At 47.5% G+C, this 19,965-nt stretch overlaps 1 protein-coding gene across 2 annotated transcripts in view; it reads left to right on the forward strand.

Annotated features, from left to right (window-relative positions):
- RNF175 (ring finger protein 175) overlaps nt 1-19,965 on the forward strand; it is a 47,667-nt gene that overhangs the window by 14,708 nt on the left and 12,994 nt on the right. For both annotated transcript variants that reach the window (XM_004708716.2, XM_045295817.1), the window contains exons 2-4: nt 5,155-5,309; nt 10,206-10,313; nt 16,055-16,175. In XM_004708716.2, the coding sequence (XP_004708773.1) occupies nt 5,155-5,309; nt 10,206-10,313; nt 16,055-16,175 (384 nt within the window). The remainder of the gene's footprint in view (nt 1-5,154; nt 5,310-10,205; nt 10,314-16,054; nt 16,176-19,965) is intronic.

Raw genomic sequence — 19,965 nt, forward strand, 5'->3', positions numbered from 1 at the left:
GTCCCCTGATTCATCACAGTAGCAAAATGACAGTTATGAGGTAGCAACAAAAATAATTTTATGGTTAGTGGGGTCACCACAACAGGAGGAACTGTATGAAAGGGTCGAGGCATCAGGAAGGTTGAGAACCACTAAACGTGGGAGTGGGAAATGTCCGGCCCTTAGGCCGTATTAAAAACAACAACAACAACAAAAACAGAACAGAACTCACGGCGGTCAATCCAGTCAATCCAACTCTTGCTGACCTGACAGGGCGGGCGACTGCCCTTGTGAGTTTCAGCAACTGAAACTCCTTCGGACTGAATAAACCAAACACACTCCCATGGAGTCAATGCCGACTCAGTGACCTCCCGTGGGTTTCTGACACTGTAACTGCTTATGGGAGTAGAAAGCCCAGTCTTTCTCCCATGGAGCTGCTGATGGTTGTGAACTGCCAAAGACGTGGATGGCAGCCCAATGCACACATAACCACTACACCGCTATGCGAGTAGAAAGTCTCATCGTTCTCCTGAGGAGCAGCTGGTGGTTTCAAACAGCTGGCCTCAAGGTCAGCAGCCCAGCACATAACCACTATGCCACCCGGGCTCTCCAGGCCATGTACAGCCCCCCAAATCGCTAACACCAGCTAACGTCACACACCTCACCAAAAAGAAGCAGCTCCAGCCCTGGCATGAAGGATGGGTTCATTAAATGTTTGACCAAATAGCTCCCTGCCATGGAGTCCATGTAGACTCTATCGGGAGGGCAGAACTATCCCTGTACGTTTCTGAGACTATAGCTCTTTACCGAAGAAGAAAGGCCCGGCTTTCTCCCAAGGAGAAACTGGTTTAGAACTGCTAACCTTGCAGTGAGCAGCCCAATGTGTGACCACTAAGCCACTAGGGTTCCTTGAGCAAATACAGCAGGCTGATTTTGAAGTTGATCATTTTGTGTGGGACTTGAATGATCTTATAAATACCCAAATAATCCTTGGCAGAGAAAAGGTTCCCCACCCGCGCTCGAAAGTATAACCTAGAAGATTATCATGGTTTTACTGTGAGCAAAAAGGAACGGGTTCTTCGCATTTTATCCAAAATACTTCCCCATTTTTATGGAGGAAGTGTGGAGATGAGTCAACCACTTTAAAACAGAAAGGTGAACAATGCAAATGCTAGATCAGATTTTGCAAGGGGAAGTTCATTGCTGTTTCCTTCTTTAATATCATAAATAGTTGAGCTTTGAATATTTATATGATCCAAAGGAAGAAATAATGACCAAGTCGAGCATGCAATTGTCCTAAAGGATAAACCAACTTCATTATCAATAGCACAGTTCCTAATATTGGTGCTGTCTTAAACTGACGTGGTAACCTAACCGAGTACAGTACGTAGTTCCTGGTTCTCATTCGTGAAAGCTCTTCTACTTCCTGAAGTAAAGTGTTTATTTCTGTGTTCCTATTTATGCATATCTTTATATCTGCTTCATAATTTTAGATGCTAACTAGCTTTGACCACACAGAGTAGAAGGGAACTTTTTTGGAAACTATCTGACTAATTCAGGTAATTTCTCCAGTGTTACCTGAGAGGAGCCCTGGTGGCACAGTGGGTTACTTATTGAGCTGCTAACCAAAAGGCCAGCTGTTCGAAACCACCAGCCGCTCCTCGGGAGAAAGATGAGACTTTCTACTCTCATAATGAGTCACAGCCCCGGAAACGCTCAGGCAGTTGTACTCTAACCTATGAGTCAGAAACAACTTGAAGGCAGTGAGTTTGGTTCTTTGAAGTACTGGCTGAAATTTAGAAAGAAAATGGGGGAAGCAAAGTATTTTTTCTAGAACTCTCTAGATATTTACCTTAGGGTTGTTCCACATGTATTTATGTTTGGATGCATATGTATAACAACTGCAAGGTCCAGATCAAATCTAAAGACACTTTAGATCAGGTTGTTTATGAAGATGGAATAATAGTAGAATGAAAGCCAAGGAAATGTCTTAAATATGGAGAGAAAAATGCCTGTGGCCTTGCCTCTTTAATTTGTAGGTTAACATCGTGGCAAATATTTGTGGTTATTGACCTTGGACCATTATGACCAAGAACAATAACTCACTGCGTGGAGTTGATTCCAACTCGTAGCAACCGTATAGGACAGGGTGAATTAAAGAATTGCCTCCTGTGGGTTTCCGAGTTTGGAACTCTTTATGGGAGTAAAAAGCCTCACCTTTCTCCCAAAGAGTGGCCAATGGTTTCAAACTGCCATCCCGGTGGTTAACAGTCCGGTGCGTATACCCACTGCACAACCAGGGCTCCATCCAAGACCTATTACAACCAACCAAACTCACTGCCGTCAGTCAATGGTCACTCACAGTGACCCCTTGTGGAGTCTGAGACTAACGGTTTACAGGAGTAGAAAGCCCAATCTTTCTCCTGAGGAGCTGCCAGTGGTTTCAAACTGCTGACCATTTGGATTACAGCCCACTACTCCCCCAGGGCTTCAAGATCTAATACAGGAGCCGAAAATATATCCATTGACTTTCTCCCTAAGCCTTCCTTTTTCTCATGAACAAAGCAAACAAAGGATATCTGTCTTTTTTTAATACTCCAGACACAAGTCCACGATGTGTGTGCTAACAGCTCCTCCAACACCCAAGCAGACGGAATCAACGTGATACGTTTCACCACGAGACCAAGACCCTGTGTCAGACTCCTTCTCAACAGAGTCCTGCAGGGTGCCAACAACAATGGACGATGAGACCTCTTTCCCGTCCCCTCCTCGATCCCTGTTCCGGTGAATGCTGTTGAATGCTGTTGTTAGCTGCCACGGACTTGGGAGTCAGCTCGGATTCACAGCAGCCCTATGTACAACAAAGGAAGCCTCACACGTGTTCCCATTGTTGCGGCGACCCTGCCAACCCATCCCATTGAGGGTCTTCCTATTTTTCACGTGCCTGCTGCCTTTCCAAATCTGGTGTCCTTCCCCGGGCCTTGAACCCTCCTCGGGACATGTCCATCAGGCCGAGTTTGAGCACCCTCGATTCTAAGAAGCTTACTAGTTGGGCTTCTTCCATCACAGATTTGTTTGTTCATCTGGACGTGTCTGGTATATTTCATATCCTTCATCTGCCTCACAGTTCAAAGGCATCAATCCATCTCCAGTCTTCTTTCTTCAATGTCCGGCTTTCGAACGCACATGAGATATAAAACTACCATGGCTTGGGTCACACACACATCAGCCTTCAAAGTGACCTTTTTGCTTTTGAAGACTTCGTCGAGAACTTTTGTGGTATACTCGCTCAATGTGATGCACGGTTTGATGTCCTGAGTGCTGGGCCTTAACTCCTTGAGTGTGCTACCTGCGGATCCGCGTAAAACGAAACCTCTGACGCTTCAGTCTTTTCTCCATTTCCCAAGATGTTGATTACGGATCCAGTTCTGAGAGTCTATGTGTTGCTTTTTTCAAGGTTGAGGTGAAATCCCTATTGAAGGCAATAGTCTTCGGTTTTCATCAGTCAATCTTCATGTTACAGGGCGTTAACAAGTCTGTCTCCAGTCCCAGCGTCATCTTCCTTTGGTCCGGCTTCTCAGACTGTTTGCTCAGTCTGAGAAGGATGGAATAAATGTGATGAAATGATACTACCCTGTCGCACTTTTTCCTGGTTTTGAACTATACCCTTGTTCTGTTTGAACAATTTCTTCTATGTAGAGATTCTGCATGAGCTCAATAAGCCCAGTGTTCTGGGCTTCCCCTTCTTTATAAAGCTACCCACAGTTTGTTATGAGCCACATAGTTGAATGTCTTTGCATAGTCAACGAACGTGAGATTCTCTGCTCGCAGACAAGATCCACCTGAAATTGGCAATGATACTCCTCATTCCACGTCCCCTTCTGAACCAGGCTTCAATCTTTGGCCCAGATCCATCTGATATCAGCAATACAATCCCTGATTCCACATCCTCTTCTGAGTCCAGCCCGGATCTCTGGCGCCTCCCTGTCAGTGTACTGCTGCAGCCAATTTTTTATTATCCTCAGCAACATTTTACTTGAGTGTGATATTAGTAATACCTAGCATTATAAGGACGTGCAAGTCTCCACTGACAGATGGGTGGTGGCAGTGCCTGAACAACCAAACCAGGGTCCCCCCGTGGGAAATCGGGGGACTCACTGGTGCTCCCACTGGAAAAATGCCTGAATGTGAGAAAGCATGAACGACCACAGGTGAGTGCTGCTGCTTAAACCTGCCTGCCCTCACAAGGGAGGTGAGTATTCGCAGCTTTGAACAGTAGGAGTGGTGCTATAGGAACCATGTCAGCCCCTCAACTCGGTCTGTCCGGCTTCCTCCCCTGTGAGATTTGGCCAGCCATCCTGAGAGACCTATTGAAGGCTCCTTCGAGTCAGATCAGGGCTCAGGTCAGCCCTGGGACTGCCTAGAAAAGGCAGCAGCAAAGACAAGAAGCAAGGCTGCAGACTTGACCGTCAGGATGAGGCGGCCCCCCAGCTGCGATTTGAGGCCTAATCGCAGCAGAGAGCTCCGGAGCAGCGGGCAGAAGAGGCCCGAAGCTGCTCTGAAACTCTGATCGCCATTCCTCCTTTGGCACCCACGGGGGACTCTCACACGATGGTTTCCTAGCGCCTTCCCGTCCGTGATCTCATCTGATCCCCACTCCAGGCAGCACCGAGTCCCCGTGGGGGGACAATAGGCTCACTCGGCAGGCTGCTAACCAACCGGTTGGCAGCGGGAGGGCCTCAGAAGAAGCCCTTTCTGAAAAATCAGCCGCCGGAAACCCTACGGTTTCGGTTCTGCTCCAACCAGCAGGAGACCTCGTGAGGTGGAGCCGCCCTGAGCAGGCCTGCACTGTCACCCTGTTTCACCGCTAACACGGGCTCACTGTCCACGACCACCTCGCTATTGGTAGCAGAGTTTGTTTTCCTTAGTAATACCCAAACAAAAGGTTGTGAACACATGAGCCTTTCAGGTTAACTTTCCGATAATTGGGCCAATTCTCCCCTTCCCCTTGCCTGTGTAGGAGCAGTGTGGTGTCTAATAGTCGTCCAGGTGCATGCTGCAGACACCAGGCTGCAGGTGGTTTTCACACACCACCACCTCGACCCCTCGCCTCAGGTAGATGCCACCGTGGGCCCTCAGTAATTGAAAAGGTCTCTCTGTTCGTTTCTCTGGCAGATGGTGACCCTGTTGCAGATGTGGGTGGTGCCTTTGTATTTCACCGTAAAACTTTACTGGTGGCGGTTTCTCTCTGTGTGGGGAATGTTCTCCGTTATCACCAGTTACATCCTCTTCAGAGCCACCCGAAAACCCCTCTCAGGGAGAACGCCACGGTATGTATCCCCTGCATTCTCTTCCACAGCCCCTTTTTTGTTTTTAAGAGTAAGAAGTAGATCCCACGCGCGTTTCCCGGGGGAGGGGCTGTCAGGATCACAATACTGTGGATGCGAGTTCTGCTAGTGCTTCTTCACGTTCAAGTCTGACCGGTGATTAAGAGCGCCCGGGACCAGTCATTGCTTCAGCTACTGTGCTAGTGAAGACAGAGGGAAAGAGACGTGAAATTATTATTTTAAAATTTTAGAACACTTGGTACATGTTTATATTTAGCTCAGCAATTTGCTTCGGTCCTGTCTAAGTTGGGCTGCACACATTTTCAGATGGAGCTAGAGTTAGAAGCATGCATTGCCTCTTGAAATTGATAAAATCATAAAGGGTAGACAGTTTATTGCTCTCATAGCAAATGAGGCTTTAGTATTCTAATGGTTGATTCAATTACTAGAGCCAGGATTTTAAGGGTTTGCATAGCATTCAAAAGTCCATCCAGAGAGCTTCCTAAACAAGAGACGTGATTTCAATTTTGTTCTCAATCTCTTTGTTGTGTAAACAAGATCAGAATCCTCTTTCAGACAAATTGAAATGAGATGCATAAAAACTGGGTAAAATGTTAGATGATAATAAAACAATGTCCAATTTTTATCTCCCACAATCTCTGTGGGAGGAGGCATCATGAACTCCTATGTGGTGTTTTCATGGTTAGTCATTCAGATATTTGTTTTTACCCTTTAAAAGGCGTCAGAAGTACATGTCAACCTTCCTTTCCAGTTTGGAGAAGAAGGAAAAAATTCAGGAGACAAATCAGATAAATCAGTGTTCTGATAGGGACTAACAAATAGTTCGGGCTGACGGGTATTTTGACTTAATCCTAGCGGGGGAAGTGCTTAGGCGTGGGATGAGGAGACCTTTTCAGGTGGGCAGTTTGGGGTCTTGGGCACCTTTTGTAGGCCCTTCCTAAGTGGCATTCTCTGTTCTGCTTACAAAACGCTGGAAGTTACCTAAGCATTCCGACTGTGTACTAGTCTTTGAACTGCCACTCCACCTTTAGGTATTGTCTACATGACAGCTCGCTAGGTGGTGCATTACTCTGGCTAAACTCAGGTTGGTGTGCACCACGGCTCTCGCAGTGCAGAGGCGCTCCACTACGAGAACACTTGCCTCGTTGCACGCCGTGGCTCATGTACCTCGGATGACCCCGGTCCCGTATCCTCTGCCTCTTGCAACCACGTCAGCGCTGCTTGCCGGCCTAAAGCAGAATCTGTCGCCCACAGGCTCCACTGACATGCTAAAGGAGGCCCAGCTGCCATTGGAAAGCAGTGGGAGAAGGTGGCAAAAACCTCTTTTCTGCTAGAAAAGAAAACAAAACAAAAAACTCACTGCCATCAAGTCAATGCTGACTCATGGTGATCAGAGCAAGGTAGAACTGCCCAGTGGGTTTCCCAGACTGTAACTCTTCACAGCAATAGAAAGCCTCATCTTTCTCTGCTGGAACAGTGGATGGTTTCAAACTGTTGACCGTGTGGTCAGTAGCCCAACACATAGCCCACGACCCTACCAGGGCTCCTGTGGGAGAAGAAATCAAAATAAGGGTTTGATGACAGAAAAGGGTTATCATTGGGCTGCTAACCATGGGGCTGGTGTTTCAAACCGCCCAGCTGCTCAGTGAGAGGAAATTGAAGCTGGCTGTGGCTGTAAAGCTGTCGTCTCAGAAACACAATGAAGCAGTTCTGTGTTCCATTGGAACCAACCTGCCAGCAGCCAGTGGGAATACATGACAGGTAGTAAGGAAGTCCTAAGAAGGCCTGGTAGCGCAGTGGTTAAAGTGCTTAACCTTAAACTAACAGGTTGATGGTGTTCACGCCCACCGGCCTCTCCAGTGGAGGAACGTGTTCCCTCCAACTGGGTATCTCTGAGTTAGGCTGGATGGAAATCAGTTGGGGTGGGTTTAAGTCCTATGGATCTTTGCTTCATGATCATTTTGGCCGTCAATTGCAGCTAGCTAGTTTACCTTTGGAAACCACACGGCATGCTAGGAGAGCTGGCGGAAGCAAATCCATATTTTGCCCACTGTTCGTCCTGCCAGCAACTCAAACCGCAAGTCACTGTGGGACGAGTAAGCCCAAAAGCTCAGAGTTCAAACCCAGGAACTGCTCGTCGGGAGACCAGTGTGGTGATTGCTCCCATGAAGAGTACAGCTTCTGACATCCTCCAGGCCAACTCTGTCCTCTAGGGCGGCTCCGGTTGGAATTGACCACAACAGGCTTGGTTTGTTTTGTCACCGCGGGGCAGAGTATCAGAGAAGAGGAAATGAGTTTAACTTTTAGAACCGTTGGGTTTTCTGTCAAGCAATAAAGTTCAAGCCCCAAAATAGACCACCTGCTAGTCACAAACAAGGTGGTTGGGCTGGACCACATCAGCTCCATCCCAAAGGCTGGTTTTCCTTTGCAGAGGCTGCTTGGAAGCCATAACAAACTCTCTTCTCCGACCTGTCTGCCTGATAGCGTGTGTCCGAGTAGCAAGGGTGTCTGGGAGCCAGTGCTCCTAGACAACTGTGTCCCCAGGAAGCAGGAAGCAAGGGAGAACTGGAGACCCTCACACTTTAATAACGATGGTGTAAGATGTGCGAGGAGCCTTCAGAAAGCTAGCGGAAAACTGGAATTGAAAGCGATGGCGCATTTAGAGTGCCTTCAAGCAGGAATACGCTGCCACACACAATCTTCGGAACTTCTCTAGGGGTTAGTGTTCTCAGCCTCACCTCATAAATAAGGACCTTTTGTGACGAAACGCCAAGTATGTTGATCAAGGTGCCAGAGGCAGTAACTGGTACAGCCCAGGATGAATTCAACCACCGCCTGGCTGTAAAGCGCCGGCCCTCCCCAGCAGGTTGGGGCGTAATGAAAGCAAACCAGTAACTTCGCACAGAGAAGGCCCTTGGTTCATGAAGCTGGTACTGCTGGAAAGACCCTGCGGCTGACAAGCTTTGAGAAGGGCCCCTGGGAGCGAGGAAAGCCGATGTGGAGAAAGCGTGCTGCTCAGGGAGCCCAGGAGCCAGTGCTGATGGGGCATCTCAAAGCGTGTGTCTCCTTATCACCACCTCAGTGTGCAGCATAAATCCCCACCTTGATTTGACTGCACTGAGCACTGATCCAAACGGATGGAACTGATGGCCTGGGAAGTCCCTGTGGCAGAATGCCCCCCAAAAGTCCTGTCTGGCGCATTTGGAGGGGCCATGTCCCCCCACAGTTACGAAGCAGAATGGCCACAAGCCAGACCTGTGCTAGCATGGCAAGTTGCTCCCTCCGCATCACTCGCCATTGCCTACTGTCCGTCTCCTCGGGCAGCATCCTGCTTCCAGTGTGGAGGAGGAGCCGAGATCAACAGCCCTCGGGTGCCGGTTGTTTGGAAGGTGGAAAGCTCTGTGCCCCAGTTTATCACGGCCCTCTTCCCAGAGGAGTCCGCGAGCCCCCATTTAAGCAACAACGCTCCAGGAGGTCCCTTCTGGCTGGGACTCAATGAAACGGGGCCTCCTTTGTAGTAACACTGAAATGTGACATCAGTCATTAGCAATATTGAGAACTTCACAGTTCATGAGGGAGCTGACAAAAAGGAAGCCGGGAAAGACGAAAGAAGTAAGGACTAGGCTCCACGGGTTGGAGGTTAGCGGTGAGGGGCAAATCTCTGGGGCAAGACTCCAAATGAGGTTTCATCTGAATGGCAGGAACGAGGCTGGGGTGGGAAAGCTGAGGGCAAGCCGGTTCTTGCCTGTAAACTCAGTGAGCAGTCCAGAGACCCCCATCTTTTCTTGCATGAGCCCTGATGATTGGCACCCAGCTTCTCTCCTGGTCCACGGGCACCGGTCTCCAATCAGCCTAACCCTTCTATTGGGTCTCCAGGTATGGAAATGGGCTCCAGCATCTTCCCATATCCTCCTCGGTGTGAAGCAGCCAGTTGATCCTTTTTTGGGTAGTTTTTTCCAAGGGATTTGACTGCGATGAAAGATGGAAACAAGCAGGTCTCCCTTCTAGAGCATCTCCACCCTCGTGCTCCATGCCCGGCTTCTCATTCCTCCACTGTGGGAAGAAGGAAGAGTCTGGGGAGAGGCCACAGTGAGGGCTGGAGCGCATCTGCCCAGCAGGGCTCTGCTGAAGTGCTGACCTAAGCACTAGGGAAGCGGCTCTTTGGGTACAGAGGTGAGGAGACAGGTGTAGACAAATCCCAATCCAAAGCTCCTGCCATCGGGTCCGTTCTGACTCATCGCAGCCCTATGTAGAGTTTCCGAGGCAGTCGATCTTTATGGGAGCAGATCATCTCAACTATCTCTCACAGAGCAGCTGGTGGCTTTGAACCACCAACCTGTCAGTTAGCAGTCCAATACCACTGATGGGTCCTGCACTGGGGCTGGGGAGGTCTAAGCGTCACAATAGCAGGAGGAAGAAAAACTACTGGAGTTGGGGATCTCCTCTCTTGACTTTTCATCCTATTTTTGCTTGCCTACAAGCTACTCCTGCCAGAACCCATTCTCCTAACCCTAGAACGAATGAGAAAGGGGTAGGGAGAGGGTAGACAGGGTCCCAGGGAGAGTACCCGTCCCTGAAGGCCAGGGTATGCAAGGAACCATAGAGAACTCTTCATGGATGAGTCTACATATGCTTAGACATGGAAACACACCTGTCTGAGAGAGCTCTAAATATGTTGCCTTTTCGTGTATTATTACTTTAAGACTATAGATTATTCGTTATTTTAGATTCTAGTGATTATTGTTTTAAAACTATAGATTAATTTTAGCTGATATGAGAAATGGAATTTTAAAGACGGAAACTGATGTATAACCCTGTTTGAAAAAGACCAGATAATTATATCATGTCCTGTGTTTCTCCCAATTTTTCACTGCACAGATTGGTCTACAAATGGTTTCTTCTAATCTACAAACTCAGTTATGCCTTTGGTGTTGTGGGCTACTTGGCTATCGTGTTTACAATGTGTGGATTCAATTTCTTTTTCATGTAAGTATCTCCAATGGAGACATCCCTTTCTGCCAAAGCGCTTTCTTGGAACAGTCCCCTGGTCGAGTTCTTGATCCAGAAGTAGCATTTGGCCCTGTCTCCAAGGCGCACACGATGTTTACGGAATGGCTAGCTATCCACGGACAGTCTTGTCATTCGGGGAGCCCAACAGAGAGAAAACCCTACAGCATGAAAACGTACAGATTAGAAGCTTTAAAGAGGATCAGTACGTGAGCTGCACTTTTTAAAGATCACCTTTGAGAGTAGACCCAACATGGAGGCATATTCATCCTCCAAACGAAACCGCACTGCCCTCCCTCGTCAATTCCAACTCACGGCCAGCTTACAAGACAGGGTGGAACTGCCCCTGTGGGTTTCTGAGACTGTCGCTCTTTTTTTAAAAAATCATTTTATTAGGGGCTCATACAACTCTTATCACAATCCATACACACATCAATTGTGTAAAGCACATTTGTACATGCATTGCCCTCATCATTCCCAAAACATTTTCTCTCCACTTAAATCCCTAGCATTAGGTCCTCATTTTTCCCCTCCCTCCCCGCTTCCCCCTCCCTCATGAGCCCTCGATAGTTTATTAATTGTTATTTTGTCATATCTTGCCCTGTCCGGAGACTGTCGCTCTTTAAGGAAGTGTAGAAAGCCTCCGCTTTCTCCCACGAGCAGCTGGTGGTCCCTCCCACAAAATTCTGAGTTGTCCATGTTTCCTTTTGTAGACCTCTTTCTTAAAACCTCTAGAATTCTGTTGTCCAGTTTGATGGACACTAGATCCTGTGACTATGGATCACTGGAATGTGGCTGGTGGTCTGAAAAGAGCTATGCTGTGAGTCTAAAATACACGCCAGACTTCAGACTTAATATGAAAAAAATACATCTATATGGCAATTATACCTTGAGATGCCAGTACTTTGGCTATATTGGCGGAATGAAAGTCACTATTTGCTTTTACTTGCTTATTGTGAACACACTGACATCAAGTCCTTTCCAGCGCATAGCAACCCTGTCTATGGGGATTCCGAGACTCTAAGTCTTGACAGGGGCAGACAGCCCTCATTCATCTCCACCAGAGCGGCCGATAAGTTTGAACTGCCAGTCCTGTGGTTAGCAGCCCAACGTCGAACCCGCATTGTCACCAGGGCTCCTTATGTGGCCACTAGCAAACGACATCCCATATGGGGCTCATTTTATTGCTACAGGCTAGCACTGCTCTGGAAGTTCCTTTCCGGTCTCCAGGAAAGTTCTCGTGGGGGACACAGTTGGTAAAGGAGGATGGTGAGTCCTTACACAGATAAAGGGATGACAGCAAGGAAGGACAGAAAGACAGGCGAAATAAAGGAACTAGAGCCCCTTATGTGTGTGACTCAGAATTGTGCTCCCATCAGGAGTGCGACTGCTGCGATGGACCTTGGATGACATTATCCCGGGCTGAGCTGAGGCGCTGTAACCGGTTTGTGTGTTAGGAAGGGGATTTAAAACATACCAGAAAAACAGCTTAGCTGAGCACTCCCCAGAATCTCTCTCATATGGGTAGTATTGTACATTTCTGGGATTACAAGAGAAATCGAAAGGCAGGCATCATTAACTCTTGACTCATAAAGAAAGCAAATGAATAGAGTCAGCCCTGGGGAAAGACTTCCCTTGACCACAGAGCAATCTCATTTTATGAGCACATCATGAAACGTTCAGACTAACATCTCCTTAGCATGGAAGGGGGAGAAATAATAGTACAGATCTATTATTGCTAGTCTAAGATATAGAAAGACACTGTTACTTATTTTTTGGCATACTGTCTGTATCGCTTTGTTTTAATGAATTTAAAACTATTCGTAAAACATTTCAAAAGTCCCTTGGGACTATAGTTGTCCCAAATCTATTACCTCATAAGACTTTAAGATTCTTACACCATGTGGTGTATCAAGAATTTAACCCTTCAGGTTGGGAAGAACTGTATTTCACTAATTAGTGTTGATCATCATTGTATTAAGGTTCATTTCTATGAGGCCGGGAGTTTGTTACTATGTGTTCTATCAATAAGATTATGAATACGTGTTCCTGGGGAAGTAGGGGAAAGTTAATATTGTTTAACGTTTCATGGTGAATTGGGTGAAGGATTCCAGGGTCGATCATCAATTTTATGTTCAACAATTCACGCACATTTTGTTTAATCTTATTCTTTGCCATCCCCTCAAATAACACCACGTATCCCACCTTCTCCTGTGCTTTCTAATCCCATCCCTCTTTTTGCCCTTACCTTTCTGAACTTCAGCCTCGAGTGAATGCTGCCCTTTTGATTGCAAATGGTTGATTGTTCTCAGGTGTACATACTTCGCTGGTGTTATTGTTCTCCTTAAGAGTCCCGTCTGTTGTTTGGCTAAAAGTTGGGCCATGATGCTGAGTTCTGCCCCAAACCTGAAGGGCACCTAAGCACTATAGTCTTGGGGGTGTTCCACCAGTCTCTGGGAAAAAAAATCTTAATTATTCCAGTCCCACTTCCCAAACTATCAAGCATGCCCAGGGGGGTACTGTAAGGAGGAGGCCACCACCCTTGTTGGGGTCTCCCAGAGACCTTCACATCTACAAGCTCTCTGCCCTGCCCATTGCAGGTTAGCAGCACACAAGGCAGGCAGGAGAAGTAGAAAGCCCTCCCCGCTCCACCAGCTTCCCTGACTCGGTCAGACCTCCTCAGACTCTCGGCTGGTATTTGAGACTCTTTCGAGGTAAAGCCAACTGAACCTGTAATGATTACCATTTGGAGATTAAATTAGGGGTAACTCTTCACTTTAGGGTTGCTGTGAGTCAGCAATGATTCGTTGGCAGTGAGTTTTGGGGTTATTCGTTTGTTTGTTTTTCAATTCTTAACTTCTCTCTCTCTTTTTATGTTTTAAATTGGGAGATAATACAAACATCATTCCATAGTTCAATCACATCAAGCAGTATGGTACACTTGCTGCCACAATCACTTTCCAGACAGTCTTTTCCTTCCTGGACTCCTCGACATCATCCCCCTTTTAAGCCTCCACCACCACTGTACCCACCTCCACAGCCCCCACACCTTTATTCCACTTGCTGACCCTGTGATGCCACCCCTCCATGACTACCACTGTGTGTTAGTCTGGGTGCTTTAGAGAAACAAATTCACTCATGTAAAAGAGAGAGTTTATATACAGGTTAAGTGTGCAGCAGGAAAACATCCCAACCCCAGGCCAGCGCAGACAACAAGTCCAACATTAAAACATTAACCCATATGTCCAACACCAATCCACAAAGTCCTCCTCCATCTCACAAAATACACACTATGATGCCGACTGCAGGAGGAAAGCCAAGTCAGTGAACATGTAATCATCTCAGCGCTGGCAGGGGTCTCCACACGGGTGCTCCAGCACCCAGGGCTGCATCGGGGTAGGTCCATGCAGCTTCTCCTTGAGGATGCCTTGCAGGAAGTGAGATTTGCCAGCTGAAGCAGGGAACCGGCTAAAGCAGCTGCACCCTGGTCCGACCATCAGAAAGCAAGAGACCCGAGAGCTTGAAAGGTGAGGCTCACGGAGCCATTTATCGCTCCATCCTTCAATTAACCCCACATGTGTTTAGCAGCCAGGCTGGTACAATAAACTACCTCACACTGTAATCCCTCCAGAAACCCTTATTCTACTTGCTTTCCCCCTGGGTTCATCAATCCTGGGTTTCATAGACTGAACAACATATAGCACAAATTCAAGAGGGTGCCCCCCCAGTGACATAACACATCTGAGATAAACCCCACTATGAACAAACAATAAACCCAAAAATACAGAAAATGTTGAAAACCAGATCAGGCCTAATGTGCATCCGAGGGGAGATCAACTGACAAAGTTTTAAGAACAATTAGTTCTTACCTCATGGCCTTGCTCCATGCTCACCCTCAAGAAGGGAACACAGAAGATATGTGGTGAAGACGTTAGGTGGTGCCCAGCTATCAGATAAAATAGCATCTGGGGTCTTAAAGGCTTGTTTCCAAACAAGCAGCCATCCAGGTGAGATGTCGACCAAGTCCACATGGGAAGTAGCGCACCATCATCAGTCACCCAATGATTGTAAAACGCATCATCCGAAGGAGGGAGTCGTATCAGAGCCTAAATTGCGAGAGGCTGGTTTGCAGAAGACTCGTGATGACAGGGGAGTCTAACACACTCGTGGGAACTACGTAAGAAATAAGCGTCCGGTGATCTCCCTCTATCCCTAACAGAGGGATGGGAGGAAAGTGGTTACCAAACAGAGTGCACTGAAGAGATTACTATAGGAGATCAAATGATAAACCTGACACGAATGGCTTAAACCTCATCAGCTGATCCCCGCTTTGACGCACGTTAGGCTAGATCGGGTTTATTCACTTTGAAGGGAAAAGGACGGGGCTTTCTGGCCCCATCAAACGTTACAGCCTCGGACACCCGCAGGGGCAGTTGCACCCTGTTCTCCAGGGTCCCTATGGGTCCGAGTCGACTCGATGGGAGTGAGTGAGATTCATTTTTATGAGAGCCCTGATGGTCAAGTGCTCACCTGCGAACCCAGAGGATCAGCAGTTCGAACTCACCAGCTGTCCCACAGGGGAAAGACGTGGCAGTCTGCTTCCTGAAGATGCACAGCCTTTGGGGGGGGGGTTCGACTCTGGCCTGCGGGGTGGCTGTGATCGGCATCCGCTCACCAGGAATGAGTCTGGTGTTGCCGTTCATTACCTTTAAAGAGATCCTTCCGTTTAAATAGTCAGCACAGAATCACAGGGTATCTGAAAGAGGACTCGGCCTACAAAAACATGTTTTGTTCACACGTGGCCACTATGGACTTCAAAACTTGTTAAGCAAATTATTTTTTCTAAATCCCCTTTTTAATGGAAAGGAGGGATGATAATATGCACGGTTAGAATTTGATAGAAAAGATACTATGTGCACGCGATCTGTACCACCCAGCAGGGGTGCTCCACACCAACTGGACTGTAGAATTGCCAAAGCAGCTCTTTAAAAATATCGCCATCCCGACCCCACTCGGGACCAATGAAAGGCCCTGAAGTCGGGGTGCAAGCATCAGTATATTTTTAAATTTCCCCAGGTGATTTTAATCTATCTCGAGGCTGAGAACCATTGCACTGTCACAGGGGCATACCTGGAGTCTGGGGACCTTCCGACCTCCTGCTGCACAGGCCGCATCCCCGGACATTGTGATGTTATCCACCTGGACTGTGGCCTGGGGTTGGAGATACTTCCAAGCCCCTGAGGGCTCCGTACGTGCAGCCCAGGTTGAGAACCACTGCTTAGAGGCTGTGCGTCCGAGCCCTGACGTTCTCCAACGCCCTTGAAGACTATTTCAAGAATTTCTTTGTCCGCTTAGCCCTGAGTAGTAAAATCTGAGAATTTATAGAATTTTGAAATATTTAGTGAGTGAAAAACAGCAGCATAAACAAATAAGGAGCCCTGGTGGTGTGGTGGCTACCCATTAGGCTACTGGACACAAGGTCAGTGGGTCGAACCCACTAGCTGCTCCAGGGGAGAAAGCCTTGGCTTTCTACTCCCGTAAAGAGTGAAAGCGGCGTGGAAACCCACAGGGGCAGTTCTACTCTGTCTTCGACGGTCACTGTCGGTCAGAATTGGCTTGATGGGACTTGATGGCAGAGAGCTTGGGCTTTGTGAAACAAGTGAACACCAGGCTCTGGAGACAGAAAGGCGGGAACTCATTCATGCTGTTGTTCTCGATAGGATCCAGGCTAGAGACTCCATGGATTTCGGCATTGTATCCTTGTTCTATGGCCTCTACTATGGAATAATGGGGAGAGACTTTGCTGAGATCTGCTCCGATTACATGGCTTCTACTATAGGGGTAAGTGATGATTTCGTCCTTTGAAACCATTCAATGCATGGTCTCACCCTCCCTACATGTTTATACCAGGCTTTAGCTATAGCAAGATTAATCTTTAAGTGTATGCTGATTACCTTTTCTTTTGACAGCATTTTAATAGTTAAGTATTTTTCCCAGCCCAGTTGCACCAGGGATTGCCCTTGCACTTAAATTGTCATTTGCGGATTACTTAGGGAATGCATCGTTTATGCAGGGTGGTTGTAAGAGAAATGCCACTTCCTTTAGATTGATTCTCACTTGTATGGCTGTTAGGGTCTCTCAGGTCAGTTCCGACCCATGACGATGCTGTGGACAGGAGAGCCAACACTGCCCGGTGCTGCGTGAACCTCACAGTTGTGGTCATGTTTGAACCCAGTGTGGCAGCCACGGTGTCAGCCCACCTTGAGAAACATCTTCCTCTTTTTGCTGCGCTGCTACTTTACCACGTATGATGTCCTTCTCCAGGGACTGGTCTTTCCTGACAAGTCCAAAGTATGTGACCTGAAGTCTCCCCATCCTTGCCTCTAAGGAGCATTCTGGCTGTACTTCTTCCTAGACCGATATGTTTGTTTCTGGCAGTTCATGGTACTTTCAATATTCTTTGCCGGCACCATAATTCAAATGCATCTATTTTCCTTCGTATGTGTTATTCAATGTCCAAGTTTCCCGTGTGTAGGAGGCCATTGAAAATAGTATGGCTTGGGTCAGGTGCACCTTAGTCTTCAAAGAAACAGCCTTGCTTTTAACACTGTCATGAGGTCTTGTGTAGCAGATTTACCCAATATAATCTCTTCTGATCTCTTGACGGCTTCTTCCATGAGCACTGATTGTGGACCTCAGCATGAAGAAATCCTTGCCTACTTCAAACTTTATTTTAAAATCGTTTTATTAGGGTCTCATACAACTCTTATCACAATCCATACATGCACCAAATGTACATTCATTTGTACATTCATTGCCCTCATCATTCTCAAAACATTTGCTCTCCACCTAAGCCCCTGGCATCAGCTCCTCATTTTTCCCCTCCCTCCCCACTCTCCCCTTCCTCATGAACCCTTGATAATTTACAAATGATTATTTTGTCATATCTTGCCCTGTCCGATGTCTCCCTTCACCCACTTTTCTGTTGTCTGTCCCCCAGGGAGGAGGTCACATGTAGAACCTTGTAATTGGTTCCCCCTTTCCACCCCACCTTTCCTCTACATTCCCAGTATCGCCACTCACACCACTGGTCCTGAAGGGATCATCTGCCCTGGATTTCCTGTGTTTCCGGTTCCTATCTGTACCAGTGTACATCCTCTGGTCTAGCCAGACTTGCAAGGTAGAATTTGGATCATGATAGTGGGGGGGAAGCATTTAGGAACCAGAGGAAAGTTGTATGTTTCATCGTTGCTACATCGCACCCTGACTGGCTCTGCCGACTTCAAACTTTTATCCATTTACCATGATGTTACCGACTGGTTCAGTTATGAAGATTTGGGTCTTCCTTACATTGAATTGTAATCCACATTGAAGGTTGGAATCCTTGATCTTCATCAGCAAGTGCTTCAATTCCTCCTCACTTTCAGCAAACGAAGTTGTGTCATCTGTGTATTTCAGGGTGTTAATAAGCCTTTCTCCAATCCTGATGCCACATTCTTCTTCCTATCATCCAGCTTCTCTGATGATTTGCTCAGTATACAGACTGAGTAAGTATGGGGAGAGGGTGCATCCCTACACATTGCATAGCACACAGGGTTTCTTTCTGAAGGTGTGAATCTTTAAAGGAGCAGACTGCCTCCTCGTTCTCCTCTGGTGCAGCTGGTGGGTTTGAACTGCTGACGTTCCAGTTAGCAATTCAATGCTAACTTGTCAGTGCCACCAGGGTTTGCCTTGGTCAATGAAATATGCCAATTATTTGAAGGTTATCTGGGGTACAGTGAATTATTTCATGTGACTCTTCTAGCCACCCTTGGTAACTCCCACCAAAGGACTGGGTAAGACTATGAAAATCTGAGGTGGTCCACCAGGGGATTGGAAAACTTGCTAAGAATTTAAATAAGGAACACGACACCTATGTGGAGTAACTAAAAAAACAAACCCACTGCCATCGGGTCCATTCTGACTTGTGGCAACCATGTGGAATGGGGCCATGTAATAAGGTGTATGGAATTCTAGCATCGTGATTGATAAGTCTGCCAGCCTGCTAGCTTTAAAATGAGTCACCTCAGAGGCAGAAATGAGGGATCTCACGACCATCAAGAAAGAAGAACCGGAAGCCCATCCTTGGAACCCCTGGATCCAGGAGACAGAGCCGTGACACCAAAGACAGCGAGAGATGGCAGATGATCAGTAGAGAAGCAGCAGAACCAAGAAGACTAGACAGAGCAGCTCCCGCCCCACCCAGAGTAAGGACACTGAGCAGGGGCAGCTCGATGGCACAGTGGGGTACCTCTGGGAACTTAATCCAGAGAGCTAGCGCTGAGCCCCTTTGGAGCAACGTTTACTGGCAGAGTGAATGCTTAATGAACAGAGCTACACTTGCACAAGCAGAGTAAAGCCCTAAGGACCACAGGACTGAGAAGCAGAGCTGTGTACCACTTGCCTAAACGGACTACAAGGCTGAGGGCCTGGGCATGCCTGCAAGCATGGCTGAGAGTAGGCTTTCTTGACCAACGAACAGTCTCCTGATCCTGAATCGCAACCAGTCAGCTCCCTCATAAACCCCATCATGATGAGCAGGGTGTGGCCGGTGCAACAAGTTATTGGCCCCAGAGGAGAGAGTGCTGTGTGAGGGATATCGGACCTTGGTGTCAGAGTGGAGGGATATCGGACCTTAGGCTTGGGTGATGCTGATGGTGCGTCTGCTCCTGCCCTGTCCCACCCAACTCTCGTGTGAAGGTCGAGGAGGTCAGGCGCAGCTCCCATGATCGGATCTACCTTATTCCAGTGACTAGCTATTAAGAATGAATAAAGATGAACAATAGAAAAACCCAAAACCCTTTAAATAACCCTGCCTCGGGTACATAAAAGTCCTAGTAGATGCTACATAAAGCATTAAGAACATGTATCATTGCATAACCTTTGAAGAAGGATAAGGTCAACAATGTTCAGCAAATATATGCTAAACATATACTGTTCCCTAGCATATTGTTTAATATCCCTTCATAAAGATGTTTTGGTTTGTTTTTTACTTCCTTAAAATGAAAAGTCAGGATGAGCAAGCATTCTGGTTGGACAAAGCCCAGAGAATGGGAGCACACAGCCATGTCTGACATGCCCTAGCGAGGCCTTCACAACCAGGGACCCGGCCCTCGTCGTCACTCTGCCCCACCTGTGCCACAGACGGCCGGGCCGTGGAAAAGCCAGTGTGAGCATCAGGAGGACAGTGATCTTCTGTCCTACTCTTACCTCTCCATTAGGGGGCAGAGGTGTAAGTGGACATGACCTGGACTTCAGGAGCACTTCATCTGCCCTTTCCCTCTACCCTAGCCTCTATCTGGCTTTTTCCCTACACTCTAACTTCGGTGGTAAAATGCTGGCTCAATATACCTTGCAGAATTTCTCTGCTATCAATTATTTCTCTTGTAGAGTTAAAGGTAAGGACAGGAGGGAGCATTTGCACCCCTGTTCCCCCAACACAAAGCAGAAACCATACCCCTTAGAAAACTCCCAGGGTCTCCTATGCTTGCTCACGGACAGGAGAGGCCGGGAAGGTGAGGTTCTTCAGGGGGGAACAGGAAGAAGAGATTTAACCTGGCAAGAGGACCACATCAACTTCCAACTAATCCCA

This window comes from Echinops telfairi, unplaced genomic scaffold (genome assembly GCF_000313985.2).
Source record: "Echinops telfairi isolate 266 unplaced genomic scaffold, ASM31398v2 ScPeMD7_5868;HRSCAF=6743_1, whole genome shotgun sequence".
Taxonomy (NCBI): Eukaryota; Metazoa; Chordata; class Mammalia; order Afrosoricida; family Tenrecidae; genus Echinops; species Echinops telfairi.